Source organism: Biomphalaria glabrata, chromosome 8 (genome assembly GCF_947242115.1).
Source record: "Biomphalaria glabrata chromosome 8, xgBioGlab47.1, whole genome shotgun sequence".
NCBI lineage: Eukaryota > Metazoa > Mollusca > Gastropoda > Planorbidae > Biomphalaria > Biomphalaria glabrata.
This window is the reverse complement of record NC_074718.1, coordinates 10,980,942-11,005,224: the sequence shown is the minus strand read 5'-3', so window position 1 is coordinate 11,005,224 and position 24,283 is coordinate 10,980,942. Positions and strand designations below refer to the sequence as shown.

General features: G+C 36.0%; 1 protein-coding gene across 1 annotated transcript in view; it reads left to right on the top strand.

Annotated features, from left to right (window-relative positions):
• LOC106051757 (sodium- and chloride-dependent taurine transporter-like) overlaps positions 1-19,411 on the top strand; it is a 37,181-nt gene extending 17,770 nt beyond the window's left edge. The window contains exons 9-15 of the mRNA XM_056039582.1: positions 4,996-5,120; positions 7,575-7,687; positions 8,364-8,501; positions 9,286-9,385; positions 13,020-13,132; positions 15,492-15,671; positions 19,058-19,411. Coding sequence (XP_055895557.1) covers positions 4,996-5,120; positions 7,575-7,687; positions 8,364-8,501; positions 9,286-9,385; positions 13,020-13,132; positions 15,492-15,671; positions 19,058-19,306 — 1,018 coding nt within the window. The 3' untranslated portion in view covers positions 19,307-19,411. The remainder of the gene's footprint in view (positions 1-4,995; positions 5,121-7,574; positions 7,688-8,363; positions 8,502-9,285; positions 9,386-13,019; positions 13,133-15,491; positions 15,672-19,057) is intronic.
• The last annotated feature ends 4,872 nt before the right edge of the window (positions 19,412-24,283 follow it).

The following is a 24,283-nucleotide window of genomic DNA, read 5'->3' as shown; positions in this document are numbered from 1 at the left end:
AGCCAAGTAACTTCGTCCATTCTGAGCTGCAGAAAGGCATTAATTAAGGAAACGAGCATTTCGCTTCCTGGTCGTGTAGTCTGCGCACTGGACTGTCGTCTCCATGGTCCCGGGTTCGAACTCTTTCCTCTGCCATCATGCCTCGTCCTGCGGGAGAGGTTTCGGCCAGGATGTAATGATCTTCAAATGTGAAGGAACGTCAGCGTGAAAGAAACAAAAAAATATCTAATAGTGATATGAAAAGGCGAAATAGAAACCTTGGAAATAGAGAAATAGTGATGTTAAAATGTTAAAAGAGAAAGGCATTCTGGGATTGGAAGGGTAAATATTACACGGAGTAAAACGGAGACAATAGATAACAAGAGAGAAATGCAGTATTAGGGATAGAGGATATTTTCACACACACACACACAAACTTCTAGAGATACAAGATGCAAGGTAAGGAGCCAACAAAAATGAGTGAAACTCATAGATAGAAATCTAAAGAAGAAAGAAAGAGACTCACTAAAGAGAAAGGTTAAAAGGCGCACGTAATGGACAGAGCAATAGAAAGGAAAGACAGATCTAATGGAGGAAGATATAAAACAACAGGTAAAGATATTACTCAGAGTGAAGATCAAAAAGATGTCATTACGTTTGAAGTTCGGGCCACTGACAAAGTTTACACTTACAATCGAAGACAATGTGTCGGTGAAGGCTGGAATGAGGCTCACGACCTTGGCTTTTATCTCATTAGGAAGAAGTCATGCGCAGCGGTTTTAATGTTCTCTCTCTCTCTCTCTCTCTCTCTCTCTCTCTGTCTTTGTGTGTGTGTCAGGGTGAAAAGGGAAAGTTACCGGGACCTGAATAAACATAGATCTAGTGTTTTGGAGTTTTTAACAAGTGTATTTATAGAAGCTACTGTTGCTCTTACAAACAGATTCCTCTTAAAGCGCCTTTCTAAACTAATTAATGAAAGTAGGTCACACTAAAAAAAAAACTGTTAGGAAGGAGGTCAGCCGAGCTCTCCCAGAATTCACGCCTTACGTTTACAAAGGTTAAGCTTGATTAGGCTAACAGGAAGATTTCAGATAAATATTAGGGCCCGAATCAATTGCTTCATTAGAACTTTTTTATCACGTAAATGAATATTTTCAACATTTGATTAATCACCCCCCCCCCTTTTTTTTTTCTAAAAATAACTTCATGTCTGCCATGATATGTTGAGAATTTGAGATTCATTAGCTGACTGGAAAATAGGGGAAAAAAAAGAAAAACATTTTTAAAGAAAACTTTTGAAAAAAGCTTATACTAAGTGTAGAGAAAGAATGGGGTCCCTGGGGAATCGCTTTTTAAATGCGCTTTAAAAAAAAAGTGAACGACCTGAATTTGAACTCCAGGGCTAAAGCCTCCTCAGCCACTTCAAGCATATATACTAACCACTTTACCAGGGAAGTGCTTTTAAAAATAGAAGGTTTTATAGTTATTTATTGTTAATTTCAAAGTTTCTGTCTGCAAAGTATAAAGGGGACTAATTCAACTTACACCACCTTATCTATCAAGTACTATTTCTTTCCGTTGTTGGAGGTACCAAACAAAATAGTTAATTACCAATAGTTTATTAACTATTTGGTTAATTTTTATTTTTATTATTCTTGTTTTATCAGGTAAAAAAAAAAAGAAAAATTTCAGCTTGATCCGAAATTGGGTGTGGGAGAAATAACGTGTACAAACCATTTACCAGACAGAGTGAGGTGATATAAACTTTGTGAAAAGTCTGATTGACGCACTTTCAATTAAAACGGGTGTTACAAAATGTAGGCTTTTTTTTCTAAGATATCTGAAAGCAGTAAATGGTTCTGATGGAGTCAGAGTCTGAGTCTCCATTTCTTTAAAACACTAAGTATAAATATATTAATGTTGGTGCTGCCGGATTATTGAAGGTACATGTTAAAATAAAATTTCCTTACAATAGATTTAAATTCAGGGAAGAGAGGTTCAACTTGCCACCCGTCTGATTTTTTTTTTTTTGTAAAGAAATAGGTGCCGGTACTCAGTGATGGATTGCCTAACTTTTAACTACTAATACATAAATATTAAACGTAAATACAAGAAAAGTAATATTTTTTCCCCACATTGAAAAAGGTGCCGGTACGCAGTACCAGTGCGTACCGTCACCAAAAAAAAAAAAAAGTTATAGTTATACTAGTAGCTGCTACAACTAAACCAATGTAGGATTTAAAAATTCTTTGTGTAGAAATCAAAATAAACATAAGCTTCTTTTTAAACAAAACTGAATCTAACTTTTATTAATAAATTTACACAGATTCAACTTGAAAGTAAATAGACGTAGGCTAAACCACAAATGAAATGATAAACTTATATAAAATCTAATGCACGTCTCTTCTGTCTCACGTCTCCTCCCCCTTTCAACTTTCACGCCAGTATATAATAAATCACATTATACTATTATATTATAATATATATTAAATTACGACAGACCAGCTCGTAGTTTCATCAGAAACTCTTCATCCTACACAACCAAACACATCCGCTCACCTTTCCTCATAGTTACACCAGAAACACGCACGTACACTCAGTTAACAGAGATACTCTTCCGCCTACAGGAACACTTATACATTGTATTTAAACAACTGGATATAGACATTTAAATTCACCCAATAGTGTGAAATAAGTTTCTTATGAAACATTGCATATTGAATGTGTTATGACATGATTAATTTATTTTCACCTAACGTTGTTGATATATTCAGTAGTGTATTACTTTATTACAGTGGATAGATCCATTGTGGTTTGCGTTGGTCTTTAGGCCATCGGGGCCGTAAATATTGCAATAACTGAGTTTTGTGTATGTGTTTGTGATCATATATATATATATATGCATTGACAATTAATGTAGTTCAAGTTGGGTCAGTGTGACCATGTCAAATACTTCGCTCAACATGCTTCTTGTGTGCATTATGATGAGTAATAATCGGCAACATTTACTTTTTTTTTTTAAACAGAATTTTGAAGTGGGTTTAAAAAAGATAACACAAATATATGCTCTAATTCATTATTAATTTGGTCTGAAATCTGATTCAGTTTCAGTGCAATATTGGATTTATTGATTTTCCAGCTAACGCTCATTAAGTATAAACTCTAGGCTTATCTTGAGCAGTGATGCCCAAACCATGACCTGCGGGCCAAATCTTGACAGTCACTTGGTGTCATCCGGCTCCTTCGAAACTTCTTCTCACTATGCATAATGAAGTCGTAGGTTGTACCGGATTTATGTTTTGGACTGAAGCAGACGTGACATGCGTGCGGAAAAATAATTTGAGCCCTAGACCGGAAATGATTGGGCAACACTGATCTAGATCTAGAGGATTTTTCTCTCATTCGCAGGGACTCATTGATATTCACTTGTGTCGATTCATGAACTATAAAATAATTAGTGATCCAGGGTGAAATCTACGGTACCAGATAAAAGTATACATAACTGTAATGTTGTTAAAAATATTTTAAACCATCAGTCCAAAAAAATGAATCTTTTTAAGTCCATTAATGAACACTGTATTCAAGATCCATCAACCAATAAAGTGTAACACCAAAGTATGTACATTAGCAGGGAGCGCGGTAGCTGAGTGGTTATGCACTCGCAGCCACGTTTTCGAATCTCGTTGAAGACTGGGATTTTTAATTTCGAGACTTAAAGGGTGCTTCACCCAGCTCTAATAGGTACCTGACATTAGTGGATAAGTAAAGAAGGTTGGTCGTTGTGTTGGCCCCTTGATACCCCTCGTTAACCGTGGGCCACAGAAACCTTGATTTTTACATTATCTGCAAAACTATATGCGGAAAAATCTGAAAGGGAAAATTTAGTGTGTTTTTTGTGTGCACTATAGGTATAGTCAACAATCAACGTTGTTAATGAATGAAATTAATTATAAATGAAAAATTTTCATGGCATCCACATATAGACAAAAAGTAATGTTTCTCTTCAGACCTTGCCATAGGGCAGATGATGTTAAGGTCATCTGTTTCTTTAGCAAACGGTTAACGAGCAGGGTGTTATGTGGCCAGCACAACGACAAACCGCCTTTACTTTACCCAACTAAATTCAGGTACTCATTAGAGTTGTGTGTACTCGGGGCGCACTAAAAATCCCGAAAAACAAAATCCAGTCTTCACCAAGATTCGAACCCAGGACCCCAGGCTCGGAAGCCAAGCGCTTAACCACTTGAGAAAATGATAACAAAATCAGACAAAACATTAGCGAAGTTTACTAATGAAATAAGAACATAAAACTAAAATGTTATTTAACCTTGGTTAGGCCATTATTAGAATATGTCTCCTCTATTTGAGGACTCAAGAAGCTAGAACAGTCGCAAAATAGAGCCGTGAGATTTAGAACAAAGGAATATTCCTATTTGACGAGACTCACTAGAGTAACATCATTAGTAAAATCATTAAATAGAGAGATACTTCATGAGAGAAGATTAGTAACTACGAATCATATCTTAACATTTCAAAAACCACACTCCTACACAAACATAAATACACATTTCTTATTCCAATGTGATAGAACAAATTCGTACAGGTGCCCCTTCTTCCCTATTGATATTACAGCACGGAACGGGTTGCCTGAATCAGCTAAGAAGTCCGATGATTAGATATTATGTTGTTGTTGTTTTTTAATAGTACTTTTGCTGTTTATGCTGCGGTGGTAGAGACACTTTTTTTTTCACAAGAAGTGAATAAGTTTATATACAGTTGCTATCTCCCGGCAGCATTTAAATAGATTCATCCAGCAATGTTATATATTTTTGCTACTGTTTGACACATCGTACTTTATCTAGATCTATATTAGAAAAAAATAAATAATATATTAACTTCAATCGTTGTTTACTTATGAGCAGAAAGTACTTTCTCTGCTTATTTCCCTTATTTGCTTATTTCCCTTTGTCGTCTGTTTGCTTAAGTTGCAGACGTGAATCTTTCTCTCATTCGCAGGGACTCATTGATATTTACTTGTGTCAATTCAGGAACTTCTATCTTGTCCGGTTTTATTGTCTTCTCCATCCTTGGCTTTGTTGCCAAGCAACAGGGCAAAGACATCAAAGAAGTCGCGGAATCGGGTGAGTGACTTGATGACGCTATTGTGTGTGTGGGTCTGTGTGCGTCACGGGCGGCCAGGTTTGAGGTTTATAAAAGTACGCAATGCTTGAAGATAAAATGGATCACGGTAAATTAATGAATGTTACAAGTATGACACTCGCTTAATGAATTTGGTTTTTATGCAGAGGTGTAGCTAGGGTGGATGGAGGAGGGCGGAGAATTTGAAAATCCCCCCAAATGAGTGTTTTTTCCCATAACTTATTAAATATTACGCAAAATGCAGAGCCCCCAAAGAGGTTTAGCCCCCGGCCCCCAAATGATGGAAAATTCTTAGCTAGGCCTCTGTTTTTATGTGGACATTTTTTTCTGTACTAATATGTCTTGATTTCTGTAATAGTGCCTATGATAATTAAGTATGCTCGTAAATTGTAATCCAACTGTCATTGACCAGTACAGTATTTAACTAGATACTAGATGAAACATGCTAGCAGCTTTGTTAGGTATTGGAATTCTCACTAATGGCGCATTACTATAAATAGCTTTCTTTTTTTTAATCACTCCCGATCTTCCCTTTCTTATGCTTTTCTTTAGGTTGCCTTATATCTCTCCCACATTTTCCCATATCGCCTTTCTCTTCTTTTACTATTTTTCTGTAATAATTGCTTAAAGAATCTTTAAAAAATAAAAAATAAATAAATAAACAAAATGGAGATTACAGTGTGTACAATTTATCCGTGCAATATAATAACTAGTTTCAGGGCCGGATTTAAGTATGTGGATTCCCCTACACTCTTTCGAAAGCTTGAACAAAGATCCACCTATGAATAAAAATACTTATATCAAAAGTATGCTTTAATTTAGAAGAAAGAAATAGAATTCTTGTAAATTTACTCTCTCTTTCCTTTTTTTTTTTAAATATTTAATATGCATGTTTTAGTTTTAAAGAATGTTTGAGTTTGTGGAGGGTAAGGCCCTTGGTAGACCCACTGCCATAAATCCGGAGCTGTACAGGTATTTACATATTCCGAGCATGCTGCAACTACAAGTGGACACTTCTTAATCACGACATTCCGACGTAAAATTTAAAGTGTTAGCTTGAAAAGAGAGAAAACAAAATACTCTGACCCATCGAAATTTCGATACATTTTTCTCATTTGTGGATTCCCCTTTCTTATAGAGACACCCGGGCTGTAGCCTCACCTGCCTTTTCTTAAATCCGGCCCTGATTAGTTTTACTCATCGGTTTCTCGCGGTATTTTATCTCTCTCACTGCATTTTTTTTTCTTTTCTGGTTCATCGAAATTTTAAAGTGGAGTAGGTGGGGAGACTTTTGATACCATCAGTAATGGTCTTACCAGATTGGAACTCTTTTCTTCCTAGCCCAGACATAACGAATAACGACATAACTAGCTCATGAGAAGTACGGAAATATACAGAGTTTAAACTCCAGCTCTTGGTGTTTTTTTTTAATCCAAGGCTTTTAATAGGGAAGAATTGAGCTCACCAAACCAGCACTCAATCACGGTTAAATGATAATGGTAATGATGGTGGTTCCTCAAACTGGCTGCTTGATTACTTAACTATGCAACAAATATGGCTAAATATCGATCGGTAATTCAACATAAATGAGTGTTCAACAGAGGAGTAAGAGGAAATGATTTGGTAATACAGGGTTAATAGAAGAATGCTGCGTAAATAGGCTGTGAAAAAACAATGTCCCTACTGATTGGTCGTTAGAAGCGCTACTATTTTATTTCTCGACAGATTGCTTTCTTTTTCTGCGTGTTAGAACAAATGTAGTCTTTTAAAGAAATACTCTTCACCTTCACTCTGTCCCTTGGTCTGTTGGACCGTTGACGGTCACCACACAAGATCTGTCGACCGTCCTTCTACAGGTCCTGTCTTTCGTCTTGGACAGAATCTCTTTCAATGGCAGGCCCGTCAATTCCTTTATGTTTCTCTATCTATCTTCTTTTTCCTGACACTGTTCCCCGAAGGAAGTCTTTGCGAGGCCTGAGGACTTTGTAATATGGGCATACCAATTTTAGTTTGTGTTTTTTGACAGTAGTAAACATGTCATCGTGGGGTCCAATTTCTGTACTCATACTGCCTCTAATCTCTTTGTCTGTAATGCGGTCTTTGTATATTATAGCCAGGATCTTTCTATAGCATCTCAATTCCATTGCTAGGATCCTCCTTTCTAGTTCTGCAGTCAGCGTCCAAGATTTGCAAGCATATAAGAATGTGGCCATGACCAGGGAGCGCATCAGTCTGATTCTTTGTCAAAGGCTTTGCCTTTCCATATTGTTTTGAGTTTTGCAAGTTCTGCAGTGGAATTTGCAATTCTGGCCAGTAGTTCAGATTTAGTTCCTTCATCTGAGACAATAGCTCCATGATATTTAATCAACTTAAATGTTTTTTTTTTCGGTATCTTTTTGTTCACGTCGCCTCTAACCTCTTGACTTTATCTACAGGTCCAGGCTTAGCCTTCATTGCCTACCCCAACGCTGTAGTGCAGCTGCCTTATGCGCCCTTTTGGTCCGCCTGTTTCTTCCTAACGCTCATTCTTCTAGGACTTGACAGTCAGGCAAGTCACACTCTTTACGTATTTATAGAGTATCTTGTAAAGCTAAAAAAAAAAAAAATCATAAAAATTTAATTTACTTGTTCATTGGCATTTTCAAGTTTTTAGACAGCCGGGGGGGGGGGGGGAGGGGGCAGAGGCTATGTGGTTAAGCGCTTAGCTTCCGAACTTGGAGTCCTGGGTTCAAATCTTAGTGAAGACTGGGATATTGAATTTCGGGATTTTTAGGACAACCCCTAGTCCACCTAACTAAATTGGGTACCTGACTTAAGTTGGGGAAAGTAAAGGCGTTTAGTCATTGCCCAAAGAAATAGATGGCCTTAACATCATCAGCCCTATAGATCGCAAGGGGAACTTTACTTTAGTTTAATAGCATTTTAAAAAATACAAATCTTTTTGTCCAGACTTGAAGATCTATAGTGTGGGCTAAGATATTTTCTGATTTACTGCAATGTAGAGTAATACAATGAATTTCATTGAATGTCTTCATAAGAATGTAGGGGTCTAATAAAATCTACTCAGAGCCTCTTCGTCCTTAAATCCGGCCCTGCACACAGTCCTAAATGTCATGTTTGCCTGAACTTTATGAAATGTTGATTATATATGAATTCCTCACCTTTCCTTCTCTATTTCCTCACCCCTCACATCCTGACCCACATACACTCACTCTTCCACACAGTTTGTTGGTGTAGAGGGCGTTATTACGACATTTGTAGATCAGTATCCAAATCTGGTAAGGAAAGGTCACAGAAAGGTCATCTTCATTGCTGCCTCGTGTGTAACCATGTATCTGATTGGCTTGTCCATGGTGTTTGAGGTAATGTCTTCCTGTTTAGCTGTTCGTTGGCCGTGGTATTAATGTGTGTTGCTTTGTCTTTTATTAGGTAGACCGACATTAGTCATGTTTGTACAAAGCTTAAATCAACTTAATCTGTCTGGTCAAAAGTTTGGACACGTTATTTCTCACACACCCAATCCCTCCTTCCCTCCCTCCATCTCTCTCGTTCTTTCTCTCCCTCTCTCTTTCTCTCTCTCTCTCTCTCTCATCTCGACCCAAGCTACTGACCCGTCTCTCTCCAGCTATCATTGCACATTGATAATTGGATTAACAAAACAAATCTATCGAAACAAAACTGCACAAAGTTGTTTTTTTTTAAACTTTACTGAAAATAATAAAGCCAAGAATCATTTATCACTTAATAATCTTGGAGTATTTATTAACTACATATGGAGTCTAACAACGGTAAACTATTTGAGATTTTCATACGAGGCGGTAAGCCTATAAATAGCAAGTCTTTCGTTGTATCCGGTGTTAAGGAAGTGTCGATAGGCTTTGTTTTCTCCAGAGTTACATGACAGTGCTTCTGCACATTTAGCACTACACAATCCAAGTTGTTAACTCTTTCTCTCCTAATATACGATACCAACCCTGATTTGACCTCATTAAATTAAAATAATTAAGGAGAGAAAGAGTTAAGCTCCTCGGTTTGTAACTTGTATTTAGTTGGCAGTTTTGAGGTTCAATTTCGTGTCCTTGACATTGTTTAGTTTATCGTGAAAACCTCCAATACGTAATCTTCCTTCATCTTTTTTCCACTTAGGGCGGCATGTACGTGTTTCAGCTATTTGACTACTACTCAGGGAGCAGGACCATAGTCCTGGTAGGACTCTTAGAGCTTGTAGCTATCTCGTATGTCTATGGTAAGTGTAGAGACGGTGACACACAACTTGGCTGAATGGTCTTATACTATGCTTAGCATTTTTAAAAAATATCATTACAGTGATTTTCAGACTTTTTTTTTTCCCGACAAGGTACGTTACTTTTTTTTTGACCTCCGCAGTCATGTTTCTTCAAATTACACACACACAAAAAAACAACAACTGTTTCCTCCGAAGATTGCTTTCGTATAAAAGAAATGTTATTTTGAGAACCCTCGATTCCAAGGATAAGTGTAGCTCTTGTTGAAAGCCTGCGATCATGTACACTTGAGATAGATGTACAAAAGTGCTCAAAAATGTGTATAAAATATAACAGCTCTATCTTAACTCCACCTGAGTCGCTCGAGTTTGGTTCTCGAGCACCTCACTAGAGAAGGACAGTCCTTTGGGATATTTGGCTTTCTCTAATGCTCTAACGCATTGCGCTTTTAATATCGATAGTTTTATACCATGTTCACATTTAAACAAACGCTTATCTTTTTCTATTTCCAACGATTAACGAAATGTTGTTTCCGGTCGTTGACTTGTAGCACCAAACTGCTGGTAGACAACTAAATAGTTGTAGGCGTAGGCGTAATTTATCTTAACTAATAAAATTTCAAATAACTTGAATAACTTCCTTTTTTGAACAAAACTAAATAGAACTTTATTCAAATATAGACAAAATCAACTTGTGATAAATTAAATAGATGTAATAGCCTTTAGTAATATTTCTTTGCAAATCTAACTCACGACAATGAAACAACCTTTCTGGGTTTTTTTTCTGGAGTCGTCTGTCCTAACTAAGACCAAGTGATGACAATGTCACCTCTGTTGCATCATTCACAACCAATCGTTAGCAGTTTTTAGTTCAATATTTAGTTCTATATATTGTCCAATGTTTCAGGATTTCGATAAAAATGTCAATAACTTCTATTTAATCAAAGTACAAGGTTATAATATAATTGAATAGCCTGCCAACCAGTGTCGCACTGTCAAAAAAAAAGATAAAAGTAAACGGACTGATCATTGCTTGATTAGTGATTAAGGCCGCGCAGGCTTTCTCAACCTGTGGGTCGCGACCCCTTTGGGGTCGAATCACAATTTTCCAGGGGTCGCGTAAGACCATCGGAAAAATATATTTTGTCTAAAAAAAAACTCGACATTGTACACATTTTTTCTTGAGTAGCTACTATTTTTTTTTATAATTGTCATTCCAGAATAGACGATGCGAACAGCTGAATCTTAGTCATTGCGAACTTTGTATTTGTCGCAGCATAAGTATTTCTTTGTAACTACCCATCAAATGGTGTGACGAAACACTTCGTTTCAAATCACCACAAAAGTATAAAAAAAATGAATACGTTGATCACGATATAAAAGTAAATAAATGCAAGTCATAAATTTACAATGTCAGTTATTTGTCATTAGTTATAAACAAGACTATTTATAGTTTGGTGATCAAACATACAGTTTTGGTAATTCTATCAGATATTTGCATTATGGTTACGATTTTATTACATTAGCAAAAAGATGATTTTTCGATTGGGGGTCGCCGCATAGTGGACTATTGTAATAAGGGGTCGCGGAGCTAAAAAGGTTGAGTACCCTTGGATTAATGTGAGCCTGGAAATAACCTTTTGAAGAGATGCTTTCAAAGCGCCAAACACATCACACGATTGGTTCACAATAGAGTGTGTGTGTGGGATGTGTGTGTGTGGGTGGGTGTCTGTACAAGTGTGTATGTGTGTATGAATATCCAAAGTTTTCGTTTATCTATATTATAAAGTAGAATGTGAGGGGTATGTATGTATGTATGTTACTTATAGACATCAAAACCGCTTGACCAATCTTGATAAAACTAGGCAGGAATGTTCCTTGGGTACCAACTTAGACCGTAGTGTATGTATTGTAGCCCTAAAACAAACTTAAGACCCTCAAAAAAAATAAAGTTGTCCGACTCTATTAAAGCTATAGTATTTTATGGATCTAGGCCATGTCTACAATGTTGACATGAGAAAAGATAGAAAGGATTTAGACCTAGATCTAATTTTAAGAAATACACTTTGCGCAGATAGTTTTTTACTTTGACACATGAAAATACAAAAGAAGATCCATTGATTTCATTATATAATAAAATTAATCTTCAATTTTGTGTTTCAAAAGCATTTTTTACATTAATTAGTTCCTTATATCTGTGATTACAGATTTCCTGACGAACATTCTTTCATTAGACAATACTGTAATGAATCGCGTACTAAAAATTAATTCGTTTAATTGTTTACTTTATAATCCCATCCCCAGATCTAAAACTCTAATTCAACTCTAAGATGATAAAACTTCTCTTCGCACAGATAGTTTTATACTTTAACACATAAACATATTAATTAAAGTCCATTCATTTCATATTTTGATCAAATAAACATTCAAATTTGGTTTTCTAAAGCTACATTCGTTTACGAAAGCTGCGAAGCCGAGTTGAGATAGGCCTAGATCTATATTCATTCATGAATTGCGTACTAAAAATTATTTCGTTTAATTGTTCACTTTATAATCCCATTTATTTAACAAAGCTATCGCTCTTTTCGTTTTTAATAGATAAGAATGTATCGACTTCGGGTAAACCCATTTTCGCAAAACTAATTTTATTTTCGTAGCGAAACTGAAATAACGTGAAAGGATCATTAGCTACGTTTAACATACATCTAAATCCAATCCACTAGATTATTCAAAAGAAATGTTTTAATTTAAAAAAAATGCATTTAAGCCTATTAGCTATTTTGATTTGATAGCATTATTCACACTATTTTTACATTGACACATTCGCTTTACTTATTACATTATTATTTCGTTTAATTGCTTACAAAACACTCTCAGTGACTATATCGAAAGTAATGCGCAAATAAAGACCCGCGGGTCGCGGGTAACATATGTCTAGTTTGACATAAAAGCCAAACACATTTTTTTATGCAGAAAAAAAAGAAACCTCTGTTTTAAAATTGTGTACAAATTATTCAAAGTTTTAGATGTTAACTGGACTCGCATCAAAGTGCATGGACTAGTGACACTAGATAGTAATGACATAGGCTTAATAAAAGAGGCAATAATTATACAACAAATACAACCCAATATTACACTATCGATATCATAACATAGTCATCCTCTCGGGGAGTGAGTCTCAGTACATAAAGGTAAACCGCTCAATGATTCTATTATAGACAAAGTAAACTGGTCAATGATTACCGAATAAACTATGCATAGGCCTGCTACTCTTGTTATTGTTGGCACGTTTGGAGGGGGGGGGGTAAATAAACTATTAATTTTATTTTTTTTTTTTGGGGTGGGGGATTGAAATAATCTATTAATTTTGATGATTATCCTTAATGTTTGTGGGTTTATAATCTGCTAATTTTCTTTTATTTTCTCTATAATTGTGTTTTACAGTAATCTATTAATTTTATTTGATTTCTTTAATATTTTCTTTTTTTTTTTGGGGGGGGGGGCGGGGTGAAACTATCAATTTTGTTTTATATCTTAAATTTTTGGGGGGTAAAATAATTAATTAACTTTCTCATTCGCTTCCAATTGGGGGGGGGGGATGTTAAATAATCTATTAATTTTGTTTTATTTCATTAAGGTATTCGTCGCTTCTATGAAAACGTCATGATGATGGTTGGCCACTCCTGGCTTAGATATACTCTCCCCTACATGCTCATCTGCTGGTCAGTTATCTCCCCTATATTTTGTCTCGTAAGTTGAGCGTCATTAGCCTAATCTTTTTTTTTTAGCATAGAGCAGCAGTTCTTTATGAAGACTCACAGACTCACACAGACTCACACACAGACTCACAGACCGTTATGTGTATAAAGGCCGCGGACATCTACTGTAATTTTTGTAAAGCCTATGATTATGTTTCTTGAGCATGAACTCCCAGTGTAATTATTGTACTATTTTTAAAACTTAAACTTGCGTTCCACGTCTCATATGTAAATTATCCATACTTTAAACCTGTAGTCCAACCTTATTACAAAGTTTATATCAACTCAATCTGTCTGTCTGGTAAAAGGTTTAAATTAAGTTATTTTTCCTACATCCAATCTCGTATCAGCATGAATCAATCAAAAAATAAATTAAACAATTAGTTAATAAATTACTGGAAATTAATTAGTTTGTTTGATATCAGCAAGGGAAATGAATCCTTCAGTATTCATAGACATGGCTAAATATGTGGAGGTTTATCCCCTTCAATAATTGTGTACGTTATATCTCCCAAACACATTCTTGGATCAAGTTGAAACTATAATCAATTATTTATTGTACCTAGGTCAATTAAAAAAATTAACCATTTAGTCGATTAATTATTAGTAATTAATTATTTTATTTTGATATGGAAAAAGGGAAATAAATTCTTTATTGTTGACAAATATATATGTAAATGTGAAGTTCTTCCCCTTAGGTAAGCCTCTTTTTTTTTTTTAAAGGATTTCTATATTTTTGCTTGTTTCACCCGGAGACTATAGACATTTCCGAAAGTGTTACACAGTGCATAAACTGGAATCCAATGGAACCAATCCTTTTCAATTCTTTATGCAGTTTGGGATGAAGCATCGAGAGGGCATGGTGGCCTGAGTGGTAAAGCGCTTGGCTATCGAACTAATGGGTTTCGGGCTCATATTCCGGTGAAGACTTGGATTTTGAATTTCGGGATTTTTTCGGGCGCCTCTGAGTCCACCCAACTCTCAAGGGCAAAAAGTAAAGGCGTTTGATCGTTGTGCTGGCCACATGACACCCTCGTGAACCGTGGGCCACAGAAACCGATGAACTTTTGCATCATCTTGCCCATAGATTGCAGGGTCTGAAAGGGCTTTTTTTACTTTTAAATCGAGGGGGGCAGATATATATATGACCCTATGACCTTTAATTAGACATCACTTGTTTGATTGCTCAATTTCCGAGGGTTTCAAGACACCGAAACGAGGAAAACGCGAACAATGACGTCGTCGCGGTGGCGGGCAATTTCATTGAGGATCTCTAAGCAGTGGGCCGGAGGTCTGTAAACATTATTTGAGACTGAGTTGTATGGAGGCAGCTTGTCGCCCAGTTTACTGGCTGTGTTTGATGAGCAAGCAGCAATCTTCAACTAAGATGCCTTTGCATTTTTCCTCTGCAAGGGGTACGCATACTACGGTTACTTCACTCTTTGAACCGGGGAGGCGCACGAAAACGAGTCAGTTATAACATACAACTGCACATTGTTCGTCTGTTCGTAGTGTGGACATATAGCGAAGAAATTTACTTTAATGTGCTAGGGTTATTTTTTAAGGCTATTAGCTACGTTAGTATTAAAAAAAAAGAATAATTATAATAACATTGTTATCTTAAAGAAGCCACACGAACACGAAATTTTTAAAAATACTTTACAAAAATAAAGCTTCTATAAGGGAAAGCACCGCACAACCACTGACGTATATCTCAATACTGTTATTTTTATCTCCCTTTTTATTTATAAAAATAAAAATTAATTACCATAAATTGATTAACTAATTGGCTATTTTTTAATATGATTCTTATATTATCTTCGACTATTAATAATTGTGCTAAATTTCAACTTGATCCAAGAATTAGAAGTGGGAGAAAAAAAAAATGTAAAAGAATCCAAGACAGACAGAGTGAGTTGATAATTGCTTTATAAAAATCATAAACAGACACGCTGGACTTTCCGACTCAATAGCAGTGACCAATCTGATTGGTCACTGACAATCTAGTCCAACGCAAATCCTTTATCTGATTTTGCAATAGCAAGAAAACCTCATTAAAAAAAAACCGTTTCTGTACCAATAATGAAATAACGATGAGATCAATAATTTTTTATTTTGTACTTAAAAAAAGGTTAATGCGATTCTTTGATCAATAGATAAATCAAAAGCAGAAAGTCAAATGTAAAGCAAAGAAAAAAAATGGTATAATTGTCTTGAAGTCATTAATTGTCTTGAAGTCATTATCTGTCAGGGGTAGGCCTACATTTACAATAAGACAACGCTATTCTGAACTAAAAGTCTTAGATGTTTGATTTTTTAAAAAAGTAATATGTTTTCCACTCTCTCTTCAGGTTCTCTTTATTTTAAGTACGCGCGAGTACACGGACTTGACTTATGAGAGATCGAACAAAAGGATCTATGTTTATCCTCAGTGGGGTGTGATGATTGGCTGGACAATGGCCGTGTCCACGGTTATTTGGATCCCCATAGTGGGCATTTTTAAATTTGTCAAAAATGGTGCGACCTGGGAGGTAAGTCACTTACAATGGCACTTCATCGACTGCTGAAGATTTTCAAACATGGCGGGGAAAAAAAAGCTATGAATAGCTAGCTTCTTGGTGTATTCGGTGTCAAAAAAATAGGAAGCGTTAATAAGCTACGTTTTTTTTAAGCATATGATAATTTGTATGCATTTTTAGCATTGTCTAAGCACAGAATAATTTTAATATTGAGGAAGGGCATTAGACTTTTATTCAATGACTTAAAACTTGTTTTAAAACAAACGAGCAACTAACTAGTGGTAATACAGTAAATTGGATACATACCCACGGCATGTGATGCTATCAAAACTATATCCATCCATCTATCCCAGTCGCGCTACATCCCATGGAGGGCTCTGCCCTGCTTCAACACATCCTTCCATTCAGATCTCTCCTGGGCCTTTCGTCTCCACGCCCTAACCCCAAGCTGCTTCAGATCTGCTTCCTCATCATCAATCAATCGCATTCGGGGTCTGACTTTGGCTCGCCTGCCTTTTGGTCTTTGCCTGTACATGATTTTCGCTCCTCTGTTATCTGACATTCTTTCAAGGTGACCTGCCCAACGTAGTCTGTTCTTTTTTTTATTTCGTTCACTAGTATTATAATTATAATTATTATAATTATAGCTCAGTTCTTTTTATACCATACGTTTGAACCAGATGTGATGTTCTATTATTGAGTGCCAGATGAGATGTTCTATGTTTGAGTGCCAGATGTGATGTTCTATGTTTGAGTGCCAGATGTGATGTTCTATGTTTGAGTACCAGATGGGATGTTCTATGTTTAAGTGCCATATATGATGTTCTATGTTTGAGTGTCAGATGACAACGTTGTTTTGATATTACGAAGAGATGTGTTAGATTTTTAGGTCATTTTTGGAACGCTTTGGCTTGAGCATTCTGGTGAAACGGAGCCCCAACTTCCAGACCAGATACGCCCCTGAAAGTTTCTTTGTGAAAAAAAAAGCCCATTTAAAACATGAGGCGCTTAAAATGTTGCATGGTGAACCATCAAATGCTTGCGACATTGGTCTGTGACATAACCATAGAAAGCTTAATTTCTTTAAATGTGTTTTTTGTTTCTTTAAATTGAAATTCAAGCTATATCTGATAAAAAGAAGAAAAAGCAGAGAGCGACTTATTTATAAAAATTTTACGACAATGTTTTGGCAACATCGAAAAATGTACATTTAATATTGCTTCATGAAATGGCCATGGATAATTAATGGCGATGTCTTTGATTTCGAAGATAAAGGGTGAGCGCAATGATACACGTGACTACACAAACCCAGTTTGCGGCCTGCATATTTTGTCACACCTAATGCAGACAAAGCCGTTCGTCCGCTCTATTTAAGTTTTCTTTTCGTCCTCTGCGCCTGTCTTCAATAAGGGCTTATCTTTGGGGCTCGAAGATAATAAACAACCCCAGTACACACAAAATTACACCTATTTTTTGGGGCTTTAACTTTTACAAACTTTAAATTAGAGCTAACATATAACAAGTTTGTCCATCCACTGTCTGATACCTGAGGACCCCCTGTCCACAATTTGATACTCGAGTCCTGTCCCGTCCAGTCAGCAAGGCGATAATCACTAGCATCCAAAGTGACAATTTATTGATTAGAACATAAACCTCGAGACAAACATAAACCCAGAAAAACACATCGAATCTCAGCAATATTTTTTATGAGCGTTTGCGCGCGCCCGCGCGTGTGTGTGTGTGTGTGTGTTTAGATCATTGATGGAAACATTTTTTTTCCTAAGCTGTATACTTTTCTTCTTTTTTGGGGCAATATAAATTATGCAATGTAATTATTATGTCACATTTTAAAAATGTTTCTTCGTTCTACTTCAATCCTGTTTCATTTTGCTTTAACAATTCTCAATGTTTATTAATTCACCATCTCAAATGATTCACCATCTTAGACAATGTAGCAACTGTAACAATTTAACTTCATTACCAAATCTTTTATTTTTATCAATTTCCCGCCTTTAGAAATGTACCATCTTTAACACCTTATTCACTAAACTTCACTATGAGTAGTTTGCATTGTATTCACTATTGAACAACGCTTATATCAGCCTTCTCGGTGTTATTCTTGTATAGTTGTAGGCCTATGTTCGCGATCGAATTTTTGTTCCTCTTCTAGTCTTCAAATGGTATCAAACTTTGCATATAAGCTGATTCTCGATGACAACACATTTATCAATATAAAAAAATTAACCAATTAATAATTAGTCGTTATTAATTCATTTTTTAAATATACAAAATGAATTAAGCTAGACCTTGTTTAGAGGATTTGGGGACTGGAAAATAAAAATAACCGTTAATTCTCCATCTGAAATTATGAATTCTCTTTTAGTAATTTACCATCTTTGACAATTCACGATGCCTTGCCCAGTAATGAATACTTTGGCTAGCTTTCTGTGCTGCGGCAATACTTAGCGTCTCACTTGACGTCTTTAACTCTTAAAGCGCTGAGCTGTTTTTACAATGAGTGCATACAAAATGGAATTACAATTCTGATGTTTAGAGGCTAATCTACCACGCGCGTTTTAAGGGTTAAGCGTGTCGTTTAGCACGTCTCCGTGTCTCACTTAGCATCTCGTCTAGCACGTCTTAGCGTCTCACTTAGCGTCTCGTCCTGAATTAGCGTATCGTCAAGCTTGAGGCCCTTTCTGAGACAATTTCTTTCTTTCGCTTGTTTTCAGCTGGTAGGGTAAAAGTATGAATCTGATCAAGACTTAAATGTCATTTGTGTTTCGTGTGAATCATCAGGAGCATCTTAAACCACCCAACTTCTTATTCATTTCCCGTACTACCTATTTTGAGATATAGTCTCAAATGGTGAATCTTACAGAGTCCGAAAGCATCTTGTCTGCAATATATGAATGACCACGCTAAGAGAGGACGACATTTCTATTAAAGAATGTTTCACTATAGAGCTAGAAGCTGGTACTTAATGTAAACCAAAAATAAAAGGACTAGTTGGTTTATACAAAAGGAGAAACGATGCGTGAAGGTGGCACTTTATATAGAGTGTATTTTTAGAGCTTTTAATGGAGGCTAATCAGAAAGTCCATTAGGCTTTTTTTCTAATGCGTCAGAAGCTAAATGACACTACTTTAAACTATTTTAACTTGAACCAATGAATTACATAAGAATTATCAATGGAGATATTTATCTGGACGCTTAATTTAATGAACAAAACAAGGAGTTTTCGCTTGTGTCTTATTTTAAATTGAAAAACAGGTTCTTAGTGTTTCAAAGGAATAGAGTAAAGAGGGTTGGGGGTGGAGGTGAAACAAAAAAAAAACACTAACAGTGATTTATGCACAGGGACTCCTCATCCCTTTTTTTCTTTTTCTCTTTCCAAGGTGTTCAAGCTGCTCCTGGTGCCATACCACCTTCACCCCCACCAGATGCGACCCGAGGACGCCTCTGAGTTAAACCTCAAGAAACTTGAGGAGGTCAGGAAAGGAAAGTTCAAGTCACTTGCGGCAGCCATGCTTCACGAAAGCACCAAAAAGGATGAGTCCCCGGCGCCCGATGTCTGGCGAACGTCTGCCTGGACCATAGGGTACACGGTCAACTCGAAGAGAGAAGTGGAGACGGCCTTAGAATAATGACTTGTTCTCTGTCTCTTCGTTGATGGTGGGTGAGAGTCTGGAAGCTGTTTAAAATAATAGCTGCCGTTTAATGACATGTGCTTTTTTAAAGGCGGGGGGGGGGGGGGGAGAGTCGTTTGATTATCAAAAGTAAATATCTGAGTGATTTTTCTTTTGTTTTGTTAAATATAATGCAAAGTAGAACTTACATAATATTCTTTTTGTTTGTTGCAATAGCACAGAATTGTTTGGTCTCTCTGTTAACATGGGCACCACAATGTCTTCCTTGGTTAAACGGATGATATTGTTGGCTGCACATAAACATGGTATAGAGTTTAGTTAACTTTTATGTTTATATCATTATATAATCATTACGTGTATACATTTTTTTTGCTTTGGCTCAAGTAATGCCTCAGTTGTTCATTTGATGTCCTAAATATCATCGAACAACAACTCCTATGAATTTAAAAAAAAATGAATGTTTACTATTTTAAAAATATTTTCATCTGACTCATTGATAGTCTAATATCATTGTTACGTAAAGACCTATTTAACCAAGTGACCTAGCCTGTAAACCTTAACCTTTTGCAATTTTTAAAATAAATGACTATTGTTTTTTTACACTCGGAAAAAAACAAAAACAACGATTTATAGAATCATGGGAATCACTTTAACTTTTTGAGATCTAAAAGTATCAAACCATCTTTTGATAAATGACTTAAATATTAACCCTTGCGCTATTAGAGCATGGAAATTGTTGTCTGAGTCAGCCAGGAAAACCAATGACTTGGCAGAATATAAGTCATTGATTAACATGCATGACTAGATTGACCTAGGGACACTCGTAAGGCGTAATTGTCTTCTTTTTTTTTAAAGTAACCTCTGTATCTCATTGGATAGTACTGGGAAGAGGAAGGATTGATTCTGAACTGAAGAAGAAAATCTTATTTTTTTAATCTAAAGAAAAATAATTTATGGAATAATGATAGGTAGAAATTACATCTTAGTTTGTCTATTTATTTATGTCCAATCACACCAGCCTCTTCATAACTTTCCTCTTAATCTCGCGTTTTGTCTGGCGGTCATCCAGCGTGTTGGGTTTTTCTATTATTCTTGGGTCTTGGGACTTAACTGACTTAACAGCAATGTCTTCGATTCCGAAGATAAAGGGTGAGTGCAGTGATTCGCGTGACTACGTAAACAAACCTAGTTGCGACCTCTACATTTCGTCACATCCTATACAGATAAAGCCGATGTCCGCCGATCTATTGAAGTTTTCTTTCCGTCTTCTTCGCCTGTCTTCGGCAAGGTCTTTTCTTTTGGTTTCTTATATGTGTCCAGCGGCGTTTGTGAGAACTGTCAGCTGTCTCACAGGCCTTCTTCCGCCAGCTACTTTCGTCTGTGCAACAGACCCAGACCTGGAGTTATGCACGGCTCTGCATCGTAAATTAAAAGATAAAACGCAACTTGGTGTGCAATTTTAAGTTTCACTGGGCAATTCAAATCAGCCACTAATTTCTTAAACACCTTCTGTACATGCAGTATCGTCTGCTTAATTATTATTTTTTTTTTTTGGGGGGGGGGGGGGGCTTCATTTTGAAAACGAGTCCACTGTTGTAACAAGCAAGTCCGAAGTGAAAGGCTTTGAGACAGATGTGTACGGCCCAGCCTCGCTATAAAGAACATATTGATCCTTATTATCAAGCAGACCAAGGTAATGGCCTAAAACGAACTTTTTTTATTCGCTTTATGATTGAAAAGCTGGATACTTGAATGGTACAGCCAAACTATTATTATATGCCTTTTTAATGAACTTGATACTGAGTACTTGGTACTGATTAAAATAGCCCCCATGTGAGTTTATGTTGAATGTAATATATTTAGATATATATCTAGATAAAAAGTATTTAGCTACATTGACATATAATTGAACACCTGCCATTTTTATTTTAATTAAGTATTTAAAAGTATTAAATATATACAATTATCAAATGGGTGAATTAGGTCGTGTCTGCTACTCTTGGTTATATAAAAATTTCTCTTTTCTCAACGAAATAAATTCATAGACCAATGTAAATGTCATTCGTACTTTTTTGTCTCTTTTTAATATGTTGTTTTTCATTGTACAGTTCTGAATGCCGTATGATACGAAAAAAATAATTCTTGTGATATTAAAAAAAAAAAGATAGACATCATTTTGATAAATTCTGATAGCAAAATACAAACTGAATATGAGAATGGGATATATTATCCACAATCCAGAGTACAGAATTGAATTATCTATTAGATTTATTGGTAAATGTATCAAGGTTTGCCATTGGATGTTATGATATTGAAATATGTTTGTTATTTTTTTACGATCAATAATTTCTACTTTATACGGCTGACCAACCTCTGTAGGAGCCATTTTTTTGCACTTGATAGCTTATAAATGATACATCTAAAAAAAAAGAATATTTGTTACACCGACCCTATATATATATATATATATATATATATATATATATATATATATATATATATATATATATATATATATATACACATATATATACAGGGCTTTTTTTGTGACGTTACGTTACTTTTTTTTTTTTTAATATTATTTTTCTTGTATTTTAAAGTATATTAATAATTTTTAGTAGTCAAAAGTTAGGCAATCAACTACCGAGTACCGGCACCTAGTCACTGAGTGCCGGCACCTATTTTTTTTTTACAAAAATAAAAAGCACTGTATATTTACAAATATTGAGATTTTATGTCGCGAAGTAACAAAACCGAATACATAAAAATTATAAAAATATACAATATGGTCGTCCCCTTTTTCTTAATATAACCCCTTCATTTATTTTTATTTTTGTTACTTTTAAAAGAAAATAGTTTTACAAATTGTGTATTTTATGGGGGAAAAAAAGCTTACTTTTTTATGTTAAAACCAAAATGATTAGCTTTCAGAAGATAAAAAGTAGCCGTTGCACCAGAAAGAATTTACAATATCTTTTCTAGTTTTTGAGATGTAAACTTGACAGACAGACGGACAGATAAAACTAATTGCAGCTTTTTTTCGATCCGTTCTAAAATGAGATATAGATATAGATATGTGGTTGACGTGAATAGATTTTATTCTGAAACTTTTAGTTTGGTCTGATTTTCTCTCTTTGCCTTCCTTTTCTTATACCTCACATCACACCGTGCAATCAGGCCTTACTTTCATTTGACGTCTCCCACCTCACCTCACCTAATATCTCATATCACAACTTATTTCACCAATATATCTCATATATTTTAACCTCACCTCACGTATACAGCAGTCATAAAGGTTGTTTTTTTTTTATTCCAGACAATTTGTTTCAACTGAAGACAATATATCTTTTTCGCGTTATTTCAACCTTTATCCACATTTCTTGAGAAACTTAAATGTGCTTATAACATGTGTATATAAAATGTAAGCACAAAAAAAAACAACACAAGAGGCAACATTCCGCACTACGAAATATAGCGTTTAATTAAAAGTGCAGCATTGTGTTCGAATAGTTCTTTACATTTCAATAGAAATAATTTCCCTCGCCTCTCACCGCTCTGTTTACTTTAGTTGGCAACTAGGAGGAACTCTTTAATGTGTGAAGAGACGACAACTGAGCGGGTTCGGTCATACTGTTAGACATGGCTAATTTTCAAAGAAAACTGGTGTTATGATACGATTAGGAATTAATTATTTGTTTCGGAAATAAGGGAAGTTTTGACAATGACGTGATTAGTAAAAACAAGACTAGGTTTTAGACAGAACGAAATATCAGCCGATGTAGACAGACTACTTCCAGCATTTTATGAACGTCTAGAGTTAGTTGACAATCGACGGTTCCCTTTATTGCTATTAAACTTGTTTGACATTCAGTATCAGCGTCGACTAACTTGTATTGATTGTTCGGCCTTTCGCCGGTGTTATTGGATTATGTATTACGTTGAGTGTTACCTCCATTTGGTTTATTTGGATTAGGCACTGCGGAAGCCCCTAACACTGGCTAACTAACGTGAAAGAATGGACAGGTTTCTCTCTTGATGATCTAAGGACAGCTGCTGATCTGAAAGAGTGGAGTACTTTTTTTTCACGTGAGCCGCCACAGCACCCCTACGATGCAGTTAAGGGACTGATGATGAGGATAATAATGACTCCCCATCATTAAAATTAGATGAGCACCCATCAAATTTAATTGGCTTCCTGGTCGTGCTGATTGCGCACTGGACTGTCGTTCGGACTTCTCGATGGTCCCGGGTTAAAACTCTGCCCGCTGCCATCCACCGTCGTCCTGCGGGAGGTTTGGACTAAGAAGTAAACTATCTTCAACTCTGAAGGAACATCCGAAACATGGAAAACATTTGACAAACTTTGCAATTCGATGGTACTTATGACAGTCTCTGTTTCTGCATTTGGTCGTACCTACCACCAAGTTATCGTTCTTTTAGATCTAGACTAGCAGACGACGATTGGGTTCGGTTAAGCCTCATACTATAGAATATGAACAAACACTACTCAGGCCCATCAGTTCTAGTTTTCTCTTTTGCCTACATTATAACCCCCCCCACACACAATACCCACACTATTTTTAAATGAAATGCCTACCCCCCCCCCACCGACAACATACTTTTTGACTTTATATTCAGTGGAACATTCAGCATTACAATATAATCGATTACACATTTGTCATCCTCCATTAGAAAGCGCTCATTCCCAACCGCATACTTTTAGGCCGCCTAACTTCCGGCATTTCAAACAACCGCCCTTTTAGCCAGTGTATTCAAGTAGATGTTACGTTTAATAACTCACTTCTGGCCTGTGAATTATACACCACTTTTCTGCCCCCCCCCCAAACGTTTTAGCCCCGCCCCCAGTCCCTAAGAAAACGTATATTTCTGTTACGTTATGTCTAATTGGCACGGCTCCCAGACTTTTTGCTCGGGAATTCGATAATATATGGGTATTCGGTTTTTTTTTTACAT